This window comes from Pomacea canaliculata, linkage group LG3 (assembly GCF_003073045.1).
Source record: "Pomacea canaliculata isolate SZHN2017 linkage group LG3, ASM307304v1, whole genome shotgun sequence".
Lineage (NCBI taxonomy): Eukaryota > Metazoa > Mollusca > Gastropoda > Architaenioglossa > Ampullariidae > Pomacea > Pomacea canaliculata.
The window spans coordinates 5,282,609-5,308,912 of record NC_037592.1 but is presented as its reverse complement, the minus strand read 5'-3'; the positions used below and the strand labels follow the sequence as shown (position 1 = coordinate 5,308,912).

The window sequence follows — 26,304 nt, the reverse complement described above, 5'->3', positions numbered from 1 at the left end:
TTGGTTAGCGATGATTGTGTTGTTATCACCAGTTTTAAGTTCCTGTAAGCATCTTACAAGTGAGACTGAATTTGACTTGCAGGTATCTTGATTGGCACGCTGACAATGGAGCTTGGAGGAAAGGTGACCATAGACTGTCCCAAGAGTGGCTACAAGTGTGAACTTGAGTTCAAACTAAAGGTAAAGTCACAATTGAACACTTTATGCTGTTTTATCAAGTGTGAGGAGTCTAAAATAGACTTCAGTTGTATGGATCTGCATGTTTTAGGTACAGTTAAATTCTAGATTAAAAAAGGTTTAAAGTACAGTAGTTTATCGTTCACCCCACTAGTTGCTGCTTTCTACAGCTACAACTCTACAACTATATTATGTTGCAGCCTTTTCTAGGCAGCGGCCAGGCATCTAACAAGATTCATGGGAAAATAACTATGGGTGCAGATACACTGGCCCTTTTAGATGGTCACTGGGACCAAGAGATTTACATCAAGGATCGTACTGTGAGGGTAAGTAGGGACAATGAGTTATTAGGGAATGGGTAAGTGTCACTAACACTCAGTGCTATAGACAGTCTCTAAATCTCAATTCTTTCAAGCTTACTGTTACTGAGAGATCTGGATCTTTTTTACTAGTCAAACAAAAGTTTTTTGCAGCCAAGTGTCTAGATCTTATCCATGAACAAGGGAGGTCAAAGGTCCCAGGATTCTGTCTTCGATAGTGAGATGAACATAAACATAAACTTAGGCATTACCTTAACGTTTTACTTTACTAAAGTATAGAAAAACATACAAAAGTGCTTACAGCATTAAGTAATCAAAACAGATCGGAACATAAAAATAGACACAAAGTAAATGAAAAATTATCTTGTCTGGGCAAGGTTTATTAAAATAATATCCTCTTTTACACACAGTACAAATGTCTAGCTGCTTTGATGATCAGAGTTTGAAGTGCGAATATACTGTTCACAAAACGTGATGACCAATTTAGCTGCAGTGTGTTTCCATTCATCAGCACATGCCATACTTGTAACATTAACATCTCAACAAAAAAAGGATATTCTCATGATCATTATTTTACATTATTGCAGCTGCATTTTGCATTTGAAGTTTGTAGCGTTCAATAATTTCTAGATAGAACTAAACATGAAGAGAATTTCTAGACAAAGTGATAGTCCAGAATACAGCAACAAAACTGCAAAAAGAAAGTTACAGCTATTACAAAGGGTTAGTTCATCTGTCCTAAGCCAGCAGTTCCAGATTTTTCTTTTTTTATGAGAAAGGACTTATTCATAATTCTAAGTTATTGAACCATATTCAGATAGAAGTAAATATCCTGTCTTTCTTAACTAATTGGAGACTTGTTGCACAGACTGTTCATCTTAATTTATATGTTTCCCAGTCTACATTTTGAGTACTATGAAGTAAAATAATTATAATTAAAAAATAAGACTTCAAGCTAGACATCTTCTGTCTCTCCAATTAAAGAAATGAATTATTATTTTCTCTTTGGGCCTCCACCATAAATGTTGAGACTTTGTTGCTGCTGCGATCTGATTCACATCTCCTTATGTTGTAGAGACGAGATGTATTTTGGAACCCTACTCAAGAAGTGAGAGCTACCAGACTGAAGCGGTTTACTGTGCCTGTTCCAGAGCAGTACGAGTTTGAGTCTGAAAGGTATACCATTTTTTTTTCATTTTTCTGAATAATAATATTAATCCAGATAATTCATTTATAGAATTTATTTCACAATAGGCGCTTCATGCAGCTACAATCTTAAGAAACTAAATGCCTGATACATGACTGTATACAGTGCAGTCATATAGAAAGGAACTGAAGGTTCAGTCTTTAGGCTTTTTTGGTAATTATATCTATCTATACACTTGCTCATGTAATCAAACACTCCATACTCTCCATACATAATAATCGTCTAGTCATTGAATTTCTTGTTATGTACCAACACTTTCTGAGGATTAGGGGACTGGAAGTTCTCAGGTAGAATACTGCAGGGATTAGTTGCTATGGCATAAATGCATTCTTGTAAAACTTAAGAAGACTTGAGTACATGGTAAGAGGTATGTAGGTGGAGGGAAAATAGTATTTCAATATTATTAATATTTCAATAATATTTTTATGACCAAATGATTACTGTTAGGACTGGTGTCTTCATTGATGTGACAGATGTTAAGTCATGTAGAAATGCAATGTAAATGGCTGCAGCTAAAGCAATCAATATTTGAAATACTTTTTTCATTACAGATTTCAGAAAAGCGTAATTATGGCATTTGCTGTTGCGAAAACATGTTATATACTCGCAACAGAGTTCACCAGTGTAGGAGAGTAATTTTCATCTGCTTTCTTTAGTGGCATGTGAGAATGCAGATCTTTATATCCTGAAAATTAAGCATAATTAATTGCTCATATTTTGGGATTTATTAATTTAAAATGAACGACCCAATTGTAAGGAAAACATTTTGTTTTTGGGTTAGCCTTTAACATTCAATCAGTTTGGTTCAGTGTTCTCTCAAGGATAAAGTTTAATGAGGGTGGTCAAGACTTCTAGCAAAGTCATTGGCTTTTCATAAAGACCATTAAGTGATCAGGACTCTGAGGCTAAAAGCTGTCAGCATTATCAGAGACCTCTCTTGCCTGCTACATTGCCATTTCCAATCGTTGCCCTCTGGCTGCAGAGGATAGAAACAACTGGTTGCCAAGATGAATTTTTTTTTTGTCAAGTTCATCTACAAAGTGTGATAGCAGTCTTGACCATGGCCTGCAAATGAACCCCAGTTTTCTTATCAGTAGCACGTAACACTAATTATAGTGTGACCTTGACAATTGTCACGGGGTCTTTGAGTGTGTGTGACTATGTGGATGTTTGAGAGTGACCTTATTTTGTTGTAGTTGATTAATAATAATCAATCAAATATTTGTAAAGCACATACTCACACTCCTAAGGAGCATGCTCTTAGTGCTTAAGAACAAGAATGAAACATGGGCAGCATACAAGGGACAGTAAAACAAACAAATAACATATGAGCTATAAAAGAATAAATAACCATTCTAAACAAAGAATGAAATCAAATACAGGAAACACAAAGAGGAACCAAATATTTATTACTTATGAGAGCTTCCAACAAAGGAAAATTTATCTGTTGTTGACAGAAGTAGACAATAAAGAGGTATATAGAAAAAAGCTAATGACAGTAAATAAGGGCTGTTACAATGTTCCTGCATTTTGTTGTCAAAACCTGAACATTGGCCCTAGGGAACTAGGCATGTGGGTGGCACGATGAAATTCTTGCCACTCACATTAACATAATCCTACAGGGGAATGTTCACATGTCAATCACTTAAAATCTTATCACATGGCTCAGGATCCTCCTCCCCCCCCCCCCCCGCCCAACTTCTGTGCTCCCTAAAGACTTAATCATGAGTGAATCACAGTATAACAAAAACGGATTTATTAGCATAGAAATTGTGTGAAATACATAGAATAATTTCGAAAGGATCCCAATTCTTTTTCCTCTATTCGTACTTCAGTGCTGCAATGCTGTTAACTCCTATTAAAACCACCATCCAATCTCACATAGGTATTTACTGCTGTTTTCCTGCTGCAAACTCTGCCTACTTGTCAGTTTCTTTCTACCTGTCAGTCTCTTCATGTTGCCAGTCCATGTTTGTGATGAGGTGAGTAGCAGGTCTGAAGTTGACAGTTGTGGCATGTCGATGATACTTCTTAAAGTGTCCCGCCCAGCTGTCTGTTGTCAGTTCCCTGCTTGGACCCCAACCACCTCATAGAGTATTGGCTGTTTTCCCAGCAACAGGGGTACTGAGCAACATCTCAGTCCAGAGATGGCACATGGCTTCTCCAATGACATCTTCCACTCCCAACTACAATGTTATACAGTGCACAACAGCACACACCAGGATGTAACGCAGCTGAACAACAATATAACACCACCCTGATGTGATGTAATCCTCCAAACTCTGATGCTCTGGAGCACAGGTGAATATGCTTAAATCCTGTTGTCCCAGAACAGTGACTTTCCTTGCTGGTCTTGGGATCAGATTTCTGCTTCTCACAGATAGTCAAAGTTCTGGTCATGTAGTCCTTGGAGTTTCCATAAAGACAGCTGGCAGTCCTGATGTTCTGTTGACACTCATTTTAAAAAGTGAGGGTATGATGTTGCTCCATGGCAAATTGGGCCAATCTAGAACAAACATGTCATCTTGTGATAAGATGGTGTCCAGACCCCACTAGCACTTTTGCGGCACATAGCAAAAAGTGAAATCAGGGAAAATAGTGTTGTTACTGTCTAGCGATCATAAAAAAATGTGAAAGCTTTGTTACAGAGCCATTGAAACACAAATCTGCCATCTTAAGTGAAAGATTGTTCAAGCCAATTTTGTAACTCTGCACAAATATTCCCTTTCTGTTGTACAATGATTGTACTTAAAAATGAGCTTTTTGAAAGCAGACCCCCAAGTCTAGTGGAATATCCGGCCAGTTGTCTCATCAGTTGTTGCCCTCTAATCTGAAACTCTCAGCATAAGTGGTAGCTATCACTATCCAGAAGTAGATTGAAAAAGAGATAGTAAAGAATTTTAAATATTGTCCTGCAGGCTGTGGGAACCAGTCAGCAAGGCAATTCTTGCAGCAGATATGCAGACAGCCACTGCTGAGAAATACAGAATAGAGGAAGAGCAGCGACTGGAAGCAAGAGAACGCAAACAGAAAAATGAAGAGTGGGTACCCCGCTTCTTTGAGAGAGATTACATCACTGGTGGAGACTGGATCTACAGACATGCTGAGTAAGTTATTTTATACAGGAATGAGTTTTAACTTTTTAAGCTTGAGAGAAACTGTTGAGGGAAGTTGTGTGTGTGTGTGACTGCCTCATTGAATGTTGTGTGCAAGGGGATATGGAGTTAGAACATTTTACCTCATTGATAACTGGATGTCTATGTTTGCTATTTTTTTTCCTTAAAATTTTGGTATTATGGTAGATTTTTGCTGCTTATGTGAGATCATAAATGTTTGTGCCAAATATTTACATTATTTGGGAATTTTGTGTAAATCTCATTACTTTCACTATAAAAACTGTATATTAACAGTTGTGAGTGCACTCAAATAAGAGTGTGGTGCTGCAGACTTTATGACCTGTGATTTTTCTGCATTCTACTACCTTACTTTGCATATCTTGGATCTTTAAGTTTGAAAATAAGCGATTTCTTATTGATAACTCTTGATTTGTGCAGTGACCGCCCCTGGGACCCAGTCAATGATGTATACCAGTTTGAGCACGAGTATGTGATCCACACACAGAAAAGGCACAAGACACCAAAGCTGCGAGTCAACAGTCTAAGCAGTCTCAACAAAAATGCAGAGAAGAAAAAACTGTTAATCCCATGCACAGTGGAAGAGAGTGATAGCTCATGCCAGGGGAGGCGCAGGGAGAGTGATTCTTCAGACTACAAGGGTAAGTTTAGACAACCAATGAAAGATACTGTGCACTGCATGTGCTGCCCTCTACATCCTTCCAGAAAAGGCACCAAGCTTTATCTTGATTATCTCTATCTCCTTCGCCTCCACAACTTCTATGTAGGGCGCTTTGAGCCACTACCATCAGACTTCACAAAGCCTCGAAAGTGTTCGTGCCCACCGGACTCAGTAGCTGTGAAGTTTTCTGTTGAATCCAAACATTAGTATTAATCATCAGATCCTCTGCTAAGATCATCTACAGAGTTCATGGTAATAAGACATTGCTGTTCCAATTATATGAGCTAATGATAACATGGGGAAAATGACATTTATTTCACAATAATTGAGCACTGGTGTTAGTCATCAATTCCACTGTTCTGATCATATGTGGAACTCGTACAAATAGCAATTTTCAGCCTAAGATCTTTGTTGCAATAGTGTGACATTTATAAAATAAATAGGATTTTTAGTTACCTTAGTAACAATTCCTTAGAGATGTTTACTTATGGTGCATTTTCAGATGAATGAAAAAAGTATTTTTAAACAATAATTTACTGCATTATTAATCTTGCAAACCTATGTAGATCATAATATGCCCCATGCACATTTCCAGCTTTTTAATTAAAACAATCTGGCATGATGTTTTTATACTTTTGCATTTGGTGAACATATTAAAAAGGCGTGTGAAAAATTGCAAGATGATTATTTAATGTGACGAAGTATTTAAGGGCAAAGAGTTGAAGGCTGTTTTCATTACTACTGTCTTTTTTTCCCTTCTTGCCACCCTTTTTCTCACTTCATCTGTCTTTCTTTTTTTTTTCTCTAACTTTTGATAAACAGCAAGCAGTCAGACATGCTTGTCTGGGGGTAAAGCCAGCCACACCATATAACAATATAAGAGTAAATAGATGATGAAAGATCACCTTTAGACCATAAGGAGAATTTTCATTTGTAATCAGTGGATAGATTTCTTCATTAAGGCCATGAAGAAATGGGTGATGGAGGAATTTCATAAAGGCTGTCAATAAATGAGTGATGCATTGCTTTTAAGCAGGCCTGAAAGATTGCAATAAAGAGGGTCAGGAATGATCCTCCTGAGGTGGGTTACAATTTTCAATTTGAAGCATTGAATATTTGAGGGGAGAAAAGAGGAAGACCAGAAGCTGTTTCATTGTTACTAATGCAGCTGGTACAGTCCTTCAGCACTCCCTCTCTGGGCCCCAAGCCTATTTGTAAATTGTTTTGACAGTTTATAGTGTGAACTTTGGGTGACAGATACATGTTATTTCTGGCATGCTGTCAGACAGCTGTGGTTACACAAGCTTTTATCTCCTTACTTTTTATGTTTGACTGACCTTTGTAAAAAGTTTATATTCAGTTATTGGTTCATGTCATTTGTATTTGCTTAAATTTAGACTTCGTTTTTCTTATTTTCCTATTTCAAGGTCTGCATTGTGATTTTTATTTATGACTATGTTTTCACATATTTCATTGTACTTCTTAAAACTAAAATGTTTAGTTGCTTATATGTTAATTCTTGACTATATTTTTTCTTTCCATTAGTAAGCAGAATTAGGCATTTTGTGGGCATAGAGGTTAATTGTGCAAAATAGTGAAATATGAATGAAAATACAGAAAAGAACAGTATATCAAGATAATGTATTGATTATGACCATTACATTTAAAATTATAAAGTGTTTCATGTTTCTTATATGTGAGTAGTTTATGAATGTAATTCTAAACTATTAGCTTAGGAAAAGAGAAAGTATAAAGCGAAATTTTTTTTAAACCTGATCTTCTAGTTGCCAATCTATCAATCTTGATTCATTTCCATAGGCCACAAGGGGACATTATCTACATCTTACCGAATTCATACCCGGACCAGTAAAATGAAATAAACGAGAAAAAAGAAATAATTATAAAAGCAAAACATAATCTTTGATAAGACTCTTAGCTTGTTAGTGAGGCAACTGGTTTTATTTTTAAATGCATCCTTGATACAAAGATTTATTAAGAAACTTGAATATGGGGGATTTTTTCTTAGCTGCTGATGTACACATGTGACATTTTTTATGTGCAGCACCAGCATCACGTAGCAACATAACTGTTGGAAAAGGAAAGGTGTCTGACCAAGCCCTCAAAAATCTCCTGGATCCCCTGCTTCAAATGCAAAAAGAGAATGCTGTTGCCTTGCGCAATCTTCAGCAGCAGATAACAAGACTGCAAGCCCAGCAAGTGGGTGGCAATGGAGGTATGGGAGTGGGTAAGGAGTGGGTCACCTTGGCCATCATTTTTATTTTCCAGATCATCCTGCAGTGGATCTTTCGTTGACAGCAATGTAGATCTGTGGTGTCTTCCCTGAGAGAAGGGGAATGCTAAATACTTTTGGTGCAGATGATTTGATGGATAAGTCTGTCAGACAAATCTGAGATTGGAGGAAATGTCTTTTTTTGCTGTTTTGTTGGGTTTTTTTGTTTTTTGTTTTTTTTAAGAGATTGTTTTAAGGTAGCCGTTAATTAGAGTCTGTTCTAGGATGAACAGAGGCTCTGGTTACTTTGTCATGGTCACTGGGTTGTCATTGTCATGGTCATTGTCATGGTTTAAAATCCCTAGAACCTAGAGGCAATGGCCAGTATTTTTCTGGAAAAGAATGTTCTAATTTTAGTCACTGAAAGAAAAAGACTAACTTTTTTGTGTCTGATAATCTGCATCAGAAATTTAAAATAGGTGAACTAATGTGATAATTATGTGTGGTTATTATAAAATAGACATGGTAGACTCCTAAGGTTTTGATGGAATTCGGGAAGAGACTAATTAGACTTTTAAAAAATACTTAAACACTTTTTGATGGTAAACTGACTGATCCTGTTTTAATCTCCCTCCCCTACCCAGAACTTTTTTTTTAACTCTCTCAGTTTTAAAATGTTATTTTTGTTTTTAAATTGTGAAGAATGACTGCAAATGTGTGATTAGTACAGATTTTGTGGCCCAGAAGGAGAAAGTGACGTAAGGGGAAGTATAAATATTCCTCTCATAAATTATGTCCTCTCAAAATGATGAAAATTATGTGGAGTGTTTTTAAGTTGTTTTAGAAATAGAAATGCAGTTATTTAAGTGTGGATAAGGCTACTTGCATGGACTGCACAATTTTAAAAAAAAAAGGTGTGTACAAAAGCAGTGCAAAATTTCATGACTTTCTCGCCTATGCTTGAAATTATTTACTTGGGTGTCACGTGCAATGATGCATTTCAGTTTATTGAGCATACAGCGCTCTTCAAGTTTTTCAAAAGTATGTAATATGCATTTTCGTCTTAATTAGAGTGTTTGGATCTAACTCTGTGATGAAAGCAAGGTGCTAATGAAAGAGGATGATGATGCTCTCCTCGAAATGTTGAGCTGGTATTGACAGCAGAATGAGGAAAAAAACCAATGCGATTATAGATTTTTGCAATATTATGGGTATAAGCATAATTTTGATGGCAAAAGGCAATACTTTTTATCTCAGTGGAACTTCTAATTTTCTCCCCATACTGTTGATCATAGCTAGATGCATTCCTTGCCTTTTTCTTTTGGGGAGGGGGGAATTGTGTTTTCAAAACCTAAGATCTGGGTAATTATAATGAGACATACAGAGTGTACCCTAGTTTGAAAGAGTAATTTGTTCCATTGTAACACATTTCTATGTGCATGAAGGGGTTACTTTGTTATAATGTCATTAATCTATTTATAAGTGGTTAAGAGAACTGATTCGAAAGTTTGGGGAGCATTAAGACAAAAGGAGGTCACACAAATTTTGTTTAATTCTCTCATTATCAATGACTATAAATACACAATGAATAACAAATCATGTAAGAAAGTTCCTATCAGATGTATCATGCCCCACCAGTAGCATCTTTTAGCTGTTAATTTCTAAGAATAAGACTACATACAGGTGACTGTATATAGTTGTATATTTTTCACATCTCTCAGCATTAAATGGCTAATTCCTCAAACTTGATGGCTTGTTAAATTTCCCTGCATCCGTCGACAGAGGGAAATGTGCAGCATTGGATCTGCATAGTCCAACACACTTTTCATGAGAGCATGGTATTTTGCCTGAGCACATTGGACATAAAACTATATAAAGGCTGCACAAATGCACTGTGTGCACAATAATACTGTGTAGAGCCATTAAGCTACGGTCCAGTAATCCGTGAATTTGCTTAAGCTACGCAAAATGGATCCCAATTTTTTCACACTAGGGATCATAGGGACCTGGACATGGCCTCTCAACCACTTGAGACAGGTGTTGACAGGTGACATTTTGCCATTTCGAATGTCCGTGATTGACATGCTATGCACTATCTCGGATTAAATATTTGAATGCTGGCTTATGTTTTGTCAAAGAGGTACTTATAGAAGATTAGTCTTTTATTTATCAATAAACAGTAAAATAACTTACAATGAAATTCAAATATTAATCTGTTTTATCCACGCTGAGTGTTAGCTTTATGGAGGCTGCCATTGTAACTGATTCACACCTTACAATGCTACAAAGTTAAGATAAAGGATTATGATAAAAAACATTTATTGTTTCATTATTTATTGTAATTTATGCATTATTGGGCCCCAGTCACCAAAACTTAATGGCTGTACACTGTATGTCAACAGAATCTAATTAGCACCAAGTGTAATTTGAATTTCTGTCTTACTCATATGTATTCTAGTTATAGACAGGACTGGATATTTGAGACTGTTTAAAATTCGTTATGTGTATGGACAGGATTCATCTGAGTTTAGCGCCAACTGTGGTATGTCATTTTTCCAAAAAGTCGTTTAAACTTCATTTAAAAGTAATTATGCTTTTGGGCAGAGTTTACATATGCTTAGAATCAACTTAGTTTTGATCACTAATATTTTCTGTCTCAACAGCAAGAATGATGTAGTCTTTATGCAGAAAGTGCTGGTCACCTTATAGGAATAGAATAATTGACAGATGAAGCAAGCATATAATACTAGAATACTTTGCTTCCAGGCATACGCTTTGCTTTGAGTATGTCTGTTCTGCTAATCCAGGTGCATTGAGTTGTAAGTTTTGTTGACTTTTTTTTTCTTTTCTTTTATTGTATTTTGCTTTATTTTCATTACAGTTTAGTTTGTATGTCATTTTGAATCTTAGCCCTAGTGTCGACCGAGGTGAGAAAGGCCATTATGCAAATAACTTAAACAGTTTAATCATGCATAGAGAAATTGGAAAATGTTACCGACATTTTCCTGAAGATTGTTTAAATGTCGATAGTGAATGTTTTCATGCCATTATTCATAATAATAAGATTATTGCCTAACATGTGGGGTGCATTAAAAATGCTTATTGCAATTGCATGGAATGAAGCTGGTCATTGCAGGTTTTCAATAACCAGTTTGCTTCTTTGCATGTCTTCCACATTATATAGTTTTTGTGATATTTGAAATTGTTGTGTGTCATGAATTTCCAAAGAAATCTTAGAATCAGGAGAATCAAAAACACTCCTGTCAACCTTTAACTCTTCTGTTGGACTTATGCATTGATTTAATTCCTCATTATGTACATTATTTTTTTCAACAGAAATCTTGCTTAGTTCTTCACATAAAACTTGTGTAAACTTACTCAAATCCCACTTCATTTTTTAAAATCAAATTATGTTTCTTTTATTATAAAGAGTATTTTTGGCATCATTTACAAGTGTTCTAATAGTCTAAGATGTAGTTTTTTTTTTATCATTATGAGGATAAGATTGTAAAAACTTTATTTAGTGAAGGCTGTTGAATTCTTCAAACTGACACATGTAGATGCATCTTTTCTTCTTTACAATCATGCAGAAGACAACATTTTTTAAATGTGTAAGAGTTTCTTCTTCAAAGATCAGTTGCTAAATATGTGTCACTGTTATGCAGACAAGTGAAGATGGTGCAACTGTAACCTTTGTAACATAAATTCATTTGTGACTTGTTTTCTTCCACAATATATGGGACCATTGCAAGCTTGATACATTGATATACCTGCAAATGATCTAAAGTTGAGTACCAATATGAGGCCAGACCACCTTGTCCTCTTTTATTAAATTGCACTGTTGTTTTAGCTGGTGTGACCTCATTGAAAAGAAAATTCATAGCTTTTGTTTTTGAATCATTTGTTTAACATTTGAACAATTTTCTGTTAAGCTCAGTGGCAGCACATGCTCTTTTGTTTTAATAGGAGGGTCAGGAGTTGCTTCTTACATTTTCTGTTTGTCTATTGTATTTGATGAGACTGCAGTTTTTGGTTTTAATTACCTGTTGATGTGAAAGCTCCACAATTTTTGTGTTGCTTGTCACTGCTGACCCTTCAACAAAACTTCTGATTCTCATGTATTTAGAGTCCAGATGTGTTAATGGATGCTACTGACAAAATATAATGCCAGCTTTTTTCCATCTTCTTTATTGTCTTGGTTCGGTGCACCCCATTACTCAAAAATCCCCTTCAACCCAATGTTATTTGTTGTGAGGGATTTATACTAAAACTATTTAAGCACTGTGTTTTGGAAAATGTAACAGGCTGCCTAGAAAAATACAGTTAACAATATTGAAATGTATAGATTATCTGCATTGACATGGATGTAGTTGAGTGGTGTGCACACATTAATGGAATATGTCTTTAGTATTAGAATTTCAGGGGATAGTTGACAAACCCTAGTCCTGTTTCTTGTTTTCCCTTTGCTGAGTATCTATTACATGTTACAAATGTGCCAGTAGAAAGAGATGAGCCAGTTGTGTTCATCAGTGCAGAGATTGAAGAGCTCTAAGACTGTGCAATGTCAGTGTGAAGGAAAATAAAGCAAAGTGCAAGACAACTTGGGCAGTGTAGAACCATACCCCATTATTTTGAAGGATCAGTTTTTGGTCGTCGTCATTGTCTCATAAGACTGTTTGGTCCTGCACAGTTTGTGCATATGTTGAATGCAGACTAATTTCTGATGTTTCATAGAGATGATTACACACGACAGAGACCTTATTTAACACAGTGCTACAATATGTGATACATATCACAGCTGGTTGTTGGTTTTCTTTCTGTTCATGGCAGGTATTATTCATTTTTACTTGTTTATTTATCGGATTGTCAAGCAGTGGATTTTTTTACAATGGCAACATAGATATGACATGCTTCTTAGCATCTTCTCTCCCTTCTTAGGTGGTGCAAGGGTGAGCGCCTGTCACCAATACAGTGAGGGTTGGCTGTCCTGGGTTCAGCTCTTGTCTCAGGCTGGCTGTTCTTTCTCTGCGTGTGGCATCTGCCTTGCCATGACATTGCACCAATGTCCCCCTCCTCTCCCCTCCCACCTTACCAAGTGGTAATCCATGGTGCATGTTAGATGTGTTCAGAGAAATGGTGCATTAACCTGTTTAAGAAAGGACAAAAATATTAGACCTTAGATCTTACCATAGTACTCTAGTCTCCAGAAATTCTTCAGCTCTGTGAGTGCAATATTTCAAGGTGTAGCATATGCATAAAGGTGCTTGTTCGAGAGTAATATTTAAAATTCTCTATTGTATTCTGATTATATTTTGATCAGTGCTACTTTTTGGTCATCATTTCTGACCTGCAGAAGTTTGGTAGTGTTGTACATAAAATTTTCAGCATTTTTTATTCTGACTTAACTGTGAGGAGCATGCTTTGAATACAAATGAGTTGCAAAAATAGTCAAAGGTCGAAGGTGTCATACAAAACTCTTGCGATAGCCTTAAATCTATATAAAAACTATTATTAACATTTTGAAGTTTGGCTTGCATGCTTATCATGACCATAAACCAATTTCTGAAAAATTTTGACTATTCTAGAAATTTATATCTAATTTGAGGAACTAAAAAGAAAGCAGAATATGGTATTTAAAAAACTTTTTAATGTATCAAAACGAGCCTTCTAGGTTCAGAAGTTTAAACTAGGTGGGTTTGCTTTTGGTGGACTAGTTGTGAATGCAAAGGTATTTTCCCTAAAAAGAACATTTTTTTTTTTAAAAGTAACTTCGGTAATTTACCTGTTTTGGCTTTCCTATCATATTTGATAACCAGTTTAGGCAAATGTTAGCTTCATTAGCTGAAGTTTATGGGCTGAGTTTGTCATGATGGACCAATTAGTGTTTTGAAGCACCAGTCAGTTTGTGGTGCTGTGCTGCATGTTCATTGTGCTTTACTAAACCAACAGTGCTTGACACAGAAGATCTGGCCAGGCCTAAGGCCAGTTTAGAAGCAGCCTTAAAAGTGCTTTAACCTTAGGTTTATTGTCTCTGTATCAGATATGGGTGACTAGTGCTGAATTAAGTCTAATATACATTATGCCTATAAGAACTTAATGCTATGAAGAGCAGGTAAGACATTCAAACAAACCATCCAATTCTATTTATTTGGCTGGGCGATTTCTGAGTGGACTTGATCTTGGGCCATGACATATTTCTTGCCACTTCTTCTGCAGCAGATGTGCAATGCACAAACTATCTTTTAGGTTCTCATTGTTCAAAACATTCTTGTCTGATAGGTTTCACTTGTAATTTCCTTGATGCAGCATGACTAAACGCACAGTCAGAAATGACAAAGATGGTTGTTGCCATAAGAAGAATATGAACGTGTTGAAAAGGATGTAATTCTTTTGTATGGCAGAATTCATTTTGCTTTTCTGGTAGAAAGATGGTCACAGTATATATTTTTCAAACCTTTTGTTTTGATTATTTAAACCTTTAACATTAATTTGTTGCACATTCAATATAGGAGAAAAGATTTTTTAATCATTGTGTAACTTCTCTTTTTTTAATTTTAACTGTTCTCCAACTAATAGTTAAGTGCCTTCAACACCTTTCATTCTGAAGATTCTTCAGAGAAATCTTAAAGTAACATTCTAGTCTAACATTGTTAAGTTTGATTTTTGCCTGTAACATTTTATATTATTTTGCTGAACAATCAGGACTACAGCAGAGCTGAATTATATTGCAGTTTGAAAGATCATTTTTTTGTTTGATCTTGGATATATTACCTGTCTTTCAGTATATATCTGGGTCACTAGTTCTGAATGAAATTTGTAGATTTCTTAATTCATGTTCTGTGAGATGTCAGAATCTAAATGACAAGTTTTGTTGTTTTTTTTTTTTGTTTGTTTGTTTTTCTTTGCCTTTGCTATAAGCATGTCACATCAGGCCTTGAGAAATTTTGTAGTTGTGAAAATGTGGAATCAGGTGTGAAAATCTGGAGATGCCTTGTGCTTTGTAGAAGTATTTGTTATATATCACATTGCATGCTTGCTAATTGAAATTATGAAGGATACTGTCATATGTAATCTGAACAGCAGTGTCGTGAAGGTTATGTGAGAATAAACAGAAAGTACAAGCAGACAGTAAAGAATTGTGTACATTGTGTACATATCAGCAGAAAATGCATAGGCAGTAGATGAAGCACAGTAGGTGACTGCCACTGTTCACACCTGTCTCTGCCTTACATAATGTGAATTAATGTGCATTCATGCCATTTTCAAGTTTCATGTGCATTTGAACTCTCCTTAATATGGTACTTCCAGCGGTGCTGAAGGTCAGTGCAATGGTATTATATTTCTTCACTCAACCTATTTTTTTTGGGGGGTGGGGGGGAGGTCTATTTTTTTCTGTACATTTATGTTTGTGATTTTAAATTTAGAATATGTGGGGACATTTGCTCTGTACATTTTGTAATGTAATATATTTTATATAGCACTAACTCATTACTCATGAAGTGAAATAGTTACAGTTTATGTATCTGTTGTTGGCGTATCATGCTTTGATAGCTGGTCACGTCAGAGGTGAGAGACCTGTTGTTTGTGTACACAGCATTAAGTTGATTTCATTGCTGTTGTCGACCTATAGTGCTTCCTTCTCTTCTAGGTGCAGGGGTTTTCAAGAGTAATTAAAGCAAATGTTCTTTGTTTATGTATTTCTACCCTTGTGCTCTTGGTTCTGCCTCTGTATGTGAGAGAGAATTTGTGCGCATATTGGTGTAATGGGCTTCTCTGGGTGCAATTTATAACCTGATATGATAGTGGTGATCTGATGATCACAACTTGACACCAGAGACTGTTTTGAAGCATGAATCAATTATATCTAATAAAGAGATGCTTTGGTTCAAGAACTGAGCTTCATTGTGTATTTGTCAGAAATTACTGTTTCACTCCTCCAGTCCCACTGCTTTCTCATCTTACAGTCACATGCATGCAAGCGCATGCACACACACAATGCCACTCTTTTGCTACCCTTGCTTTCCCCTCTAATGTATATGTTCTCATATATGAGTCAGGTCACATACCTCCATGTTGTTAGTTGTGTTACACCCTATATATGTTTACTCACAGGTCAGTCAGGTCACATATCTCGTTGTTGATGTTTACTTACACATCAGTCAGGTCACAGACCTCATGTAGTACTGTTTGTTGTGTTACTTTAATCTCGGTGTTGTTTGTTGTGCTACACTATATGTGCTTACTCTCACAAACCAATTCTGTTTGTTGTTCTTTGGCTGGTTGGTTTTTATGTTTTGGTAGGACTCTTTTATACCGCTTCTTCTACCGCTGCTGAAATCATGGTGTTGACCTGAACTGTTAGTTCCTTTTACTTTTATTAAGTTGTAACACATTTTTGTGAACGCCTGACTTTTTTATTTTTGGACGAGAAATGGTGGAGAGGCGAGAGAACTTGTTTTTAAACATCAGTTCCTGCGAAGTGATTTCCCTAGCGGTTGACGGCGATGGTATCGCACGACCGGCGCTGTGGCAGTCAGGACAAGTGTAGGATGTCGTTCAAGAAGTCCTAGATGGTCGTCGTGTCTAGCAAGTGCCTTAGTGGACAGTAAGCCGCTACCACACAAACTTCGTGGTTCACTTTCTGGTGGGAATGTATAAAATAGTGAAAACTCCCACACAAACAGTTGTGTCGGTTGTGCTCGACTTTGCAATCGGTCGTTATTGTAATACGCGTTTTCTTGTGAGAAGATTTCAGACATGAAATTCTATGACATCGTTCACTTGACCGGTACATGTCGTTGGGGGAGGAGGGGAAGACGCGGAGCCCGCCACTTACACCTGTTTAGGACGATAGTCCAGACTTTGACGGTCGTCGACCATGCACCCTCCAAGTCTTCCACAAGGTGTGGTGCCGGGTCACGTGGCCCTAACCAGAGCTGGGTTTGTCTTTCAGAACAGTTTGTGTGCCTTAGCTTTCACATACATTCGGCATTTACTTGTATTTTGTTGTTTTGCATTGTGTTCCGCCTTATTTTCTTCCCATAGCTGCAAAGGCTGTCATCTTGTCACTAAACCAGTTAGAGGGGAGTGGAGGAGATGGCTTACCTTCGTGGAGTGAGTTACGGTGGAGTTGGAGGATGTGCCATCCGATGCGAATTTTGGACAGAAAACCTCTCCCGGCCACTCAAACTTTTGTTTCCCTCGCCCAAGGTGTTCAGAAGCAGCGGTTGTGCCATCATCTTGTTCGCCACAAGTCGTGAATGAAAACATTTGTAAAGTCATGCGCGGGACTTGATGTTCTGTCAGGGGACCTGCAGCAAGTCCCACAGCAACTCTGAGCTACATTCAGTAAAATGATTATCTTATTACTTAGAGGTGAGGGCGATGACAAGATGTAGTAGAGGTACAATGCTACGTGGAGTTCCATGCACCAGTGCGGATGTTACAATATACTGGCTAGAGGACTGTTTGGACTTGCATACAACAGAGTAATTATCCGCACGTTCCGATGACGTGGACCGGGAAGAGGAAGACTTTAGTAGTAGCCATGACCTGGTGAACTCATATATCGTGGATCATAGCACGAAAAAAACGCGGAAGCCCCGTGGAGTAACGACCTTAGATGAGAAATGGTTGGCAGAGGAATTCTTCAGAAAGGCGGACGTACATATTATTCAGCCTTTGATGTATCTTTCTCTCATGCTCGCGCGTGCCACTCGGAGGTAGGGGTGGGGTAACGAGGCGGTTCAATGATCACTACTACTGCGTTTGTCTCCGTCGGCATCTGCACTCCTCTTGTCTTGTGCACTAATGGTGCACTCGTGTCGCTGAAGGCGACATCGGTCTTGTGTAGGATTTTTTTTCCTTCTTTTAAAAGTAAGAAAAAAAGTATAGTCGTCAACAGTGCAACATACCGACATTCTTTTTTTCTCTCTCTCTCTCTTTATGTATGACGATGATTGATGATGATGATGCATTCTTGGAATCCGACGTTCAGTAACCGTAAGCCGTGCTCACTCACATCCCTCACAAAGTCGTTCCCCTCCCCCATTCCCCACTTCCGGCTTCTTTGAACTCACACTGGCAGTAAACAGAACTGACTTCCATTTAACAACAGTAGCATTGCCAGTGCGCCCACGAGCATGCTTAGTACTTGTCAATGAGTTGCCTACTTTCCATCTGTGGCCCAGAAAGAAAAAAAAAAGCAAGCACGAGCTGTTCAGATGGCTTGAAGGGCGACTCGATGCTTATTTTAATAAGGAGAGTGTTCCCCACCCTTCTCCACTCCCCTTACCCCGTCCTCGTGCCGGAAGACTTCAAGATTTCTGGTAAGAATTCGTTTCCGTAATTTGAGGAAACTCTCTTCCTCGGCCAGCCACGATGCTGAGACCGACTACCACGTGCAGTGCTGGCGTCTACAGCGGTTGGCACTATTTTGATTGTGGGTCTTGCTCGGCGCAGGCACATCCAACCTGGCAGGCGATCTACGGCTACAACATTTGAAAAAAAAATTTTTTAAAGCTCTGCTGGAGAAACTAATCTAAGAATGGACCCAAGAGGTAAGAGGAACGATTTTTATCCCTTTTTTTGTTCGCTTAGTTTTTCTCATAACACCCAAGAATCACATCCGCATAGCTAGAGTAGTGATTCTTGAGACTACAAAAATATTTTGATTTTTTGAGTTGTTTTGTGTGCAACAATAAACAAGTGTAACTAATGACGAGCTGCCTCCCTTGCGGAAGCCTACGTCATGTACCTTTTGTTTGTCTACCTGCATCTTGGTTATAAGGTGTACACCGGAAACATTAGTCTCTGCGTTAATGTTGCAAATGACAAAGATTTTTGAATAGATTCTTGATGTTTCACGATTTCGGGAAAGTTTCTGGATGAGAAGGATGGGGATTTCCCTCCATCTTCCTTGCCGCCCACTGCTTGCAGTTAATTATGCCCCCCGCCACCTGCTTGGAGGCTTGAGAGAACATTTCACCGCAAGATGAAGTTTCAGTGTGCTGGGATGAGACTGCTGGATGAAAGGTGAACTTACACTGTCCTGAGAGGCCAGAGAAAAGTAATGCGAGCTTTCATCTTATTTAAAGCTACTAAAAGCGACAGGACTGCACCCAAAATGTTCATCAAAAACATGCACGCACGTGCTGACCCTCCGTGTTTGTGTGTGACGAGTGTCAAAATAAGCAAAACAGGAATTTATGCTAACCTACCAGACTACTAAAATGATGAAAAGGCAAACCATAAAAAAAGAAGTAAAATAATTGTACAACGGTATCATTCTTTGGGCCGATTTATTGGAAGCCATGTACGTTGAACCATCAGCTACCAAACATTTATTTCTTAAGAAAGTTAAATGCTATCTTCGTGAATAGTTGATAAGAGGCACTAGAACGTCAGTTTAGGTTTAGATTAAATATTTCAGTAATCTTGGTTTGAGAGAGAGAGAGAGAGCAGAACCTCTCTATGTTCACAACTGCGACCTTCTGTGCCATTCCGACAGAGCACAGACATGTCGGACAGGCAGCAACCTTTCCTGGACTGCAGTACTTAGGTGACCCTGGGCCAATTCTTATTGTTCTTGGGGTAGTCAAACTTGCAGCAACAACATGACCCGCTTTGACCTTTCTCACAGGCACCTACATACATTATACAATGCTTGTAAGCAGGCAAGTAGGTACACGTGGGCTGACACTCATTCACTTACTGACAAGGATCGAGATTGTGTAAACCTTTAACTTTCTTGTTATCTGTTACTTCAATATTTCTTTTGTGAATTCTTTAAAGTCTCTTGCTTTTGGGGTTTTTTTTTAGTTTTTTTTTTTAAATCAAACTATAAAGTCCTTCTCTTTTCCTGTTGAGACTTCGCGTCATATCTTTTATTTATTTATTTATTTTTTACACGCATTCAGAACACTGTTGCTAGATGATCATTAGGCTTCGCATGTTGTCATTGCTATTAGCACCATCTGTGCTGACGTTATCATTAGCATTCTAGGCATTGTCCTTTACCTAAGATTTCGCATTACCATGAGCGTTCTAGGCAATTATTAGCACTCGTTAACGTTCGCTCGCTAGATTGAGTATTACCAGAAGCATTAATAATATTATGTGCTTGTCCTCAGCAACACAGAGAACCCCTTCCCACTCAAAACGCGAAAAGTCAGCTCGGACAGCACACCATGACTGACCAGACTTCGCTTCTATTCTCAATTACGGCGTAAATGCGCGCTAACCGTATCGAGACACCCGCACCCCGATCCCTTTACCTCCCACAGAATATTCGGAGGTGGTGGAGGGAGCTTGAAGAAATGCCCCAAGAACTTTCATCCCCTCTTTCTGGTACTTCCCTTCTCGCCGAATCAACAGACGAAAGGCATTGGACGACACGTGCCCTAGTTCCTGCAAGTCGCTGTGTGGGAGGGGGACTGGGGGACTGATGTCGCTGAGACTTAAAGGGATTGTAAAGGCAAAATAAAACTGCTTAGAATCTCGTAAAGAGTAGGGTCAGTTTGAATCTCGTTTATTTTCGTGTCTGTTCATGTGGAAGAAGTTGAATGTTTTATAGGATGTTGTGTTCAATAAGAAAAATTACACCAGACTCTTTCGTCTCTCTCGTCCTCCGATGACGTCAACTCGACCCCAGTGTCAGCTGATGACATGGTATAATTGGACATTGCTCACAGCCATCTTGATTGCTATCACTAATCCAACTAACGACACACCACCGATGACTTGAGTTCAAATCCTAACAATGACCGACACTTCCTGTCCCTCGCTGACGTCACACAGCACGTCACAGCCTTATCACCGCCGTCACAGCCTGTACTGTACCTTTAAGACCTCGCTAGGACTTCTCGCCCTTGTGTCGCTGCTGTGGGTCAGAACACATTCACTACTCTCAGGTCACGGAAACGCGAATTCGACGACAGCTGGAAACAGTCTGAAACTAGCCGACACTTGAAGGCGTGGCTAAGGTGCCGAGGTCCTGGCAGCTATATAGCTACCTACATACACTTTACCCCCAAGAAAAAGACACACGTTTCTTGCTGTCTCGTAGATCACAGCGGGGTCACTAGATGCTCAGCTGTTTTTTTTTTAAATCTTGTTTAAGAGGTGCTTAATGAGAGCTAACAGACTCTTTCGCCTCATCGAGTGACTTCTAAGGCACGACCTTTCTCTACAGGAGTGACACCAAAGAGAAGCCAAAGCTTTCACACCGACTAGCGACATCTAGACGGTCTCAAAGTATCTTTATTCTATTTTTATTTATTTTTTTTTTTTACTAAAATTCGACAGAGGCCGACTGCTGCAATAAAACCAGTTCTTTTTATCATCTGTAAAAAAAATTGTCTTCTTGCCCAAATGTTCCCACAACAATTACAGAATGTTCGATGGAATGTCACCGGCAACAGTCTTTTCCTTACAGTCTAGTTGAGACTACATCACGACATGCTAGTCCAGCCCTGCGAACATACCACATCCACTAACAAACTCAATAAATAATAGTATCTGCCGGAAGCAAGATCTGAACCCACAACCCTGTCTTGGTGACAATCACTTTACCATAGGGTTCTGCACACTGACAACAGTTTTTGCTGCGGTATTTGTTTGATATATAATTACATAACGTTGTACTTAATGCCACGTCACCAATTACGAATGATCAGAGAGAGAAAAAAAAAACCCAGTATTTTAATCTGTACTAGGGTGGGACAGCCCGGGGGTGAAGGCTCGCATCCAGCAGTGGGAGAACGCCGAGAACAGCCTCAGCCGCAAGGAGGCGAAGGACCGAGGCTTCCGCCAATGGCTGTACTCCGACAGCAGCTCGCTACGACGCGACGACCGCAAGGTGCTGCATCAGGTGCCGCAGACCGGCAGCCTCCGCCGCGGAGACGGCCGTGACCTCCGCCAGTGGCGCGACGCGCCGGGTCAGGTCAGCGCCGAGGTCAGTGGCGAAGGCAAGAGCCTCCGGAGGATCCGGATGTCCAGCACTGGATCCATGCTCGGGGCCAGTGATGCCCTGGCAGTCGCCTTGCAGGAGGTGGATGGACTGATGGCCAGTGAGTGCAGCGTGTCGTCTGCGTCCAGGGAGCATCCCTTCCTCTCTCTCTCTCCTTTTTTTTTTTTCTTCCTCATTTACCCCTTTCTATACTTTCTCTCTCCCCCACCTACTTGGTCCTTCCGTCTCCTCATCCTCGTTCTCATTCACTCTCTCTCTCACAATTTTTTTTTCTTTTTTTTCCATCTCGTTTTTTGCCCTAACCGAGGCTAGCACACACACATACATATACTGTACAGAGATAACACGCGGGGTCAAGTCTGTACGATCTTTAATTAATTGACATTTTCCGCCCAGATTCGCAGCTGGACCTGCACGTGGACCCTAGCGACTACACGAGTGGCTGGAGGTCTCGCTCAGGCAGCACATGCAGCATGTCTGGCACCGCCCCCGTCGCGCGCTTGCTGGCTGACCTGCAGGTGGCGGTGGACAGGGTCAGCGACAAGGACAGGTTGCGGCATCTACTGCCCAGGGACCAGCTGGACTTTCTCCGGGACTGGCTGTTTGCTGAGGACTACTATCTGTTGGTGAGTTAGACACGCACGTACACACGCACAAACACTCACGCCGACACACACACAAACACAGAAGCGCGCGCAGGTGAACAGTTTAAAACACAACAGAATACGTGTCTGTGTGTGTTAGAGTCAAACTGTGGTGGTCTCTGATACCCTACACTTGTCTGGAAACAATAAACGCGCCTAAAAAGCATGTGAGGGGAAGAGGTGGAGCCAAGCAACCACCCTGGAAAAGAAGTGAACTTTGTGTAAGGTTCGGGTGTACGTGGTCACGTGACAGCTTAATGACAGCTCGAGACCCGCGCGTCTGTGTGTGTTTTTATTACGGAGCCGGTTGTTCCTCGACAACAAATCATTACTATCGTTTCTTGTTGCTAATGCACCATTTCCTGCAACCCTTCTTGCCCCGGAGGTCAAGTAATGAAACTTGAACCTAAGTGAACATCACAACAGCCATTGAAGTCCTCATTCAATCTGTTCCCTCTTTCTCTCTCACACACGCTCGTACATACACAGAGAAAGAGACAACAGAAAAGAGCAAGAGATTGAGTATGTGAGAATTGTGAGTGAGATGGGGAGGTGTGTGTGTGAGAGAGAGAAAACTGAAAGTACAAGAGAACCGAAGTGACTGTGCTAGAAAGAAAAAGGGAAGAATTTTCTATATTACCCGAAACAATCATCATATTTCAAACGTTTAAGTTTCTGGGCCCTGCTGAGGTCGTGGACATCAGTTTGAAGTCGCCTGCAGTCTCAGGTGGCAAGTCCACCATTCATGCCACCAAAGTCAGCAAACTGGAGACCAGGAAGTGAAGATTTATTTTATTTTTTTTTTTTTTTAGACCTTCATGCAATCCGATCCTACGATGATGTTTACTGTGACCAGGGAGGGAGTGCGACTAAAGGTGACAAGACAATGTAGCTGCCTCCTGCAGCAGCCAGACATCCTTGTTGTGTGAAGGTGCATGGTGGGGGACCTCCTCTCTGCGTGTTTCTTCTAGGGGAGGGGGTGTCTTTGAACTTCTCACCTTCAGGATGGGTGGCCCAGTCATTTCAATTAGATCTTCTTTGATGAAGCTAATTGTGAATCGATAAAAAAATTAACAACTGAGGAAATGAGACCCTCTACCACCTCCCCTGATTACATTTGATGTTACTCAGAAAGAAGTGGGCACTATCTGGTGGGAGTTGCCAACGACCAGAAAGACCAGAATATGTCTGAAGCATTTAATTGCTTATTCCTAACCTTATACCTACCTTTTAAGGCCTTGCTGACGACCTGTTTTACTTTTTGTGTACTAACTAGTTTCTCGTCTGCTGTCTGCCCTTTCCATGTCTTGTCAACACACTAGTGTAGTCTACCTGTTCCAGACTTGCTATCTACCTGGTTTGCACCTGTTGTGTACCTACACATTGCCTGTTGTCTGCCTGTTATCACCTTACTGGTGAGTGATCAGCTCTGGAACCCTATACCTGCATGTATCGAAGTGAGAAACAGGAGCTTGCATTGTTCACACCGTCCCTCCCACCCACGTGCCAAGAACGGTCTCGTGACGTAGATGGAGGGGGGAGTGAATAAGTGTAAACAAGTTTCTTTGTCACGTGTGTGGCGATACTGCTCAATATGTACCTTCAGGCAGCTCTCAAAATTCATTACCAGCTCAGATGAAGCAGTTTAACTGCCCCCAGGCACTAAGGGAGACACACCTTGGAGGATCAGGTGTGCTGGTTGTTCTTGTTCCACCTAGGTCGGTGGAGAGAGCTGTTAAAGTGGGAGCGAGGCTTGTTTGTTTTAACGCGCTTGTTGTTGTTGTGTGCAAGAAGTGTTTGCAACTCAAGGCTGTAAGGGAAGGCGGTATAGTAGGGGTTAAAACCTACAAAATATGGGGAAAGAGATAAAAGGAGGTAAGGAGGGGAAGGAGGTACGGGGAGGAAAGGGAAAGGTGTCGTCTTTCCAGTTTGCATTTCGTGTACTTGTAGATGCCAAGTACACTTCTATTTTCGTCGCAGTGGTTCTATTTCTGGCACCAGCCAGCCATCAGCGGCACAGCAACATGTCGACAGCCTGCGAGCCTCCACCACAGTCGTAGAGAAATGAATTCTCTCTACGATCTCAAGTCTGGCAATGGTCACGAGTTGTGTGAGTGAGTATCATGTCAGCCCCGCGCCATCTTGTCTCTACAGCGCACCTGCCTGACGATGACGTGGAGCACGGTGTCCATAGCAACCGGAAACACTAGCCTGCACGTGTCGACAGGAACTACAAATTAAACTAATGCTGGCAATTTAGCAGTCATAACCAATCTATCAGTTTACCAACCGAGGCAGGATATTGCTCTGTCCCTTCGATGAGTGTTTTGTCTGATCGTCTTTTCCTTCTTTCTTCTTCCTTAAATCCTTAGGTTAGGTAACCGTCTATTTTTAGATCATCCCAGCCTGCAAGAACTCTTGGGTCCCTCATGGGACCTCTTCGGGAAGAAAGTTGGGTCCCTCTCGGGTTTTGGAGGCGGGACCCTAAGGGGACCTCTTAGGGAATTCCCACGGGTTCCCATGTTTTCCCACGAAAGACCCACCACCTTCCCACCGATCACCCATGAGAAGTCGTGTTTTCCCATCAAACTCCAACTCCCACTCCCCTCTTGCTGCATCCCTCACCCTTTCTCACTTTTACTTACACTGGTACACAGGCTTGCACACCATGAAGAAAACATTCAACAGCTTTTCAAAATCTCGTTTCCTCACAACCCATAAATAGTAGGCAAGAGATATCATTAAACAATTTATTATTTACAACAAAAAACTATTTTAACAGTTTACATTATTTAAAGCATTAAAATTGTTTTTGAACATAAGCATTCATCCAATTATTTACATAAAAATTACAGTCAATAATTTTTTACCCCATGAAAGTTATTTTTGAAATAATTATTTATAACATAAAGTCAAACAATTTACATAAAAGATAGAAAAATATGACACCAAAAATCGATCCATGAGTGGTGGAATCCCTGTAGAAGAAAAGAAAAAAGTTACAATGTATTTACACATTTTGATTTTTGCTGTGTAAGTAGAACTAACCTCTCACATAGATGAAAGCTTAACTCTTTCTTTATGCACTCAACACAGGTGGCCGCTCACTTGTTATGCAGTATTCACATTGGGCTGATGCATTGTTGTAATTTTGTTTAGGCCTATACAGCTCGTGGTTTAAAAGAAAAACTTAATAAATAAGATAGTTTAGGCCTTTATGAATACAATTATCTCCCTTACATGATGAAGGACGTATGTTTGAACGAAAGTCTCGCCGATATTCTATACTGGTGTCCAGACACTTAATCCCCAGACACTTAATCCCCAACGCTTCAACCTTAAAATGAAATTTTAACTATAAAAATTATGAAGCCAGCGAAAAATTTAATTGCAATTCAAATAATTATTTTCATATAAACATCACAACAAGTTTTACAATTAAAATACTTTAACTAATGTTGTAGATGTTCAAATGACGTTGAAGTTAATAGCATGATTTAAATATTATTAATGTATTTCAATATTTATTTTAATTGTAAAACTTATTGTGATGTTTATATGAAGATAATTATTTGAATTTCAATTAAATTTTTCGCCGGCTTCATAATTTTTATAGTTAAAATTTCATTTAAGGATGAAGCGTTGAGGATGAAGTGTCTGGGGATTAAGTGACTGGGAACCTTCTACACTACCTGTCCTTTTCGATGGTACACATTGTGAACATCATGCATCTGAAACGTCGAATAACAAAAGAAAGAACATCCCAGAGGATATTCCTGCTTTCAGATGAAGGAGAATTTGGCCACGAATGGTGCAAAAATGGTTTTCATCTGCTCCCGAATTTTTTGTTTGAAATGTGTAAAAAAAAAACATTTTCCAAACTTCACATAATATACCTAATTTTGGTTGGATTATCATAAAAGTGAGTTCACAAGCAAGATTACGGTAAAATTGTTCCACTT

General features: G+C 39.3%; 2 protein-coding genes across 7 annotated transcripts in view; both read left to right on the top strand.

Moving 5' to 3' along the window:
• Positions 1-15,621, top strand: part of LOC112558837 (oxysterol-binding protein-related protein 8-like) — a 58,577-nt gene extending 42,956 nt beyond the window's left edge. For all 6 annotated transcript variants that reach the window (XM_025229537.1, XM_025229536.1, XM_025229531.1 and 3 more), the window contains 6 exons: positions 83-180; positions 378-503; positions 1,573-1,673; positions 4,623-4,811; positions 5,259-5,479; positions 7,562-15,621. In XM_025229537.1, coding sequence (XP_025085322.1) covers positions 83-180; positions 378-503; positions 1,573-1,673; positions 4,623-4,811; positions 5,259-5,479; positions 7,562-7,812 — 986 coding nt within the window. In that variant the 3' untranslated portion in view covers positions 7,813-15,621. The remainder of the gene's footprint in view (positions 1-82; positions 181-377; positions 504-1,572; positions 1,674-4,622; positions 4,812-5,258; positions 5,480-7,561) is intronic.
• A 2,151-nt stretch (positions 15,622-17,772) lies between these two features.
• LOC112560637 lies at positions 17,773-26,027 on the top strand. Its single transcript, XM_025232594.1, has 4 exons — positions 17,773-18,288; positions 21,445-21,798; positions 22,095-22,324; positions 25,976-26,027. Exons 1-4 carry the CDS (start codon positions 18,276-18,278, stop codon positions 26,012-26,014), a joined length of 636 nt encoding a protein of 211 aa, XP_025088379.1. The 5' UTR covers positions 17,773-18,275; the 3' UTR covers positions 26,015-26,027.
• The last annotated feature ends 277 nt before the right edge of the window (positions 26,028-26,304 follow it).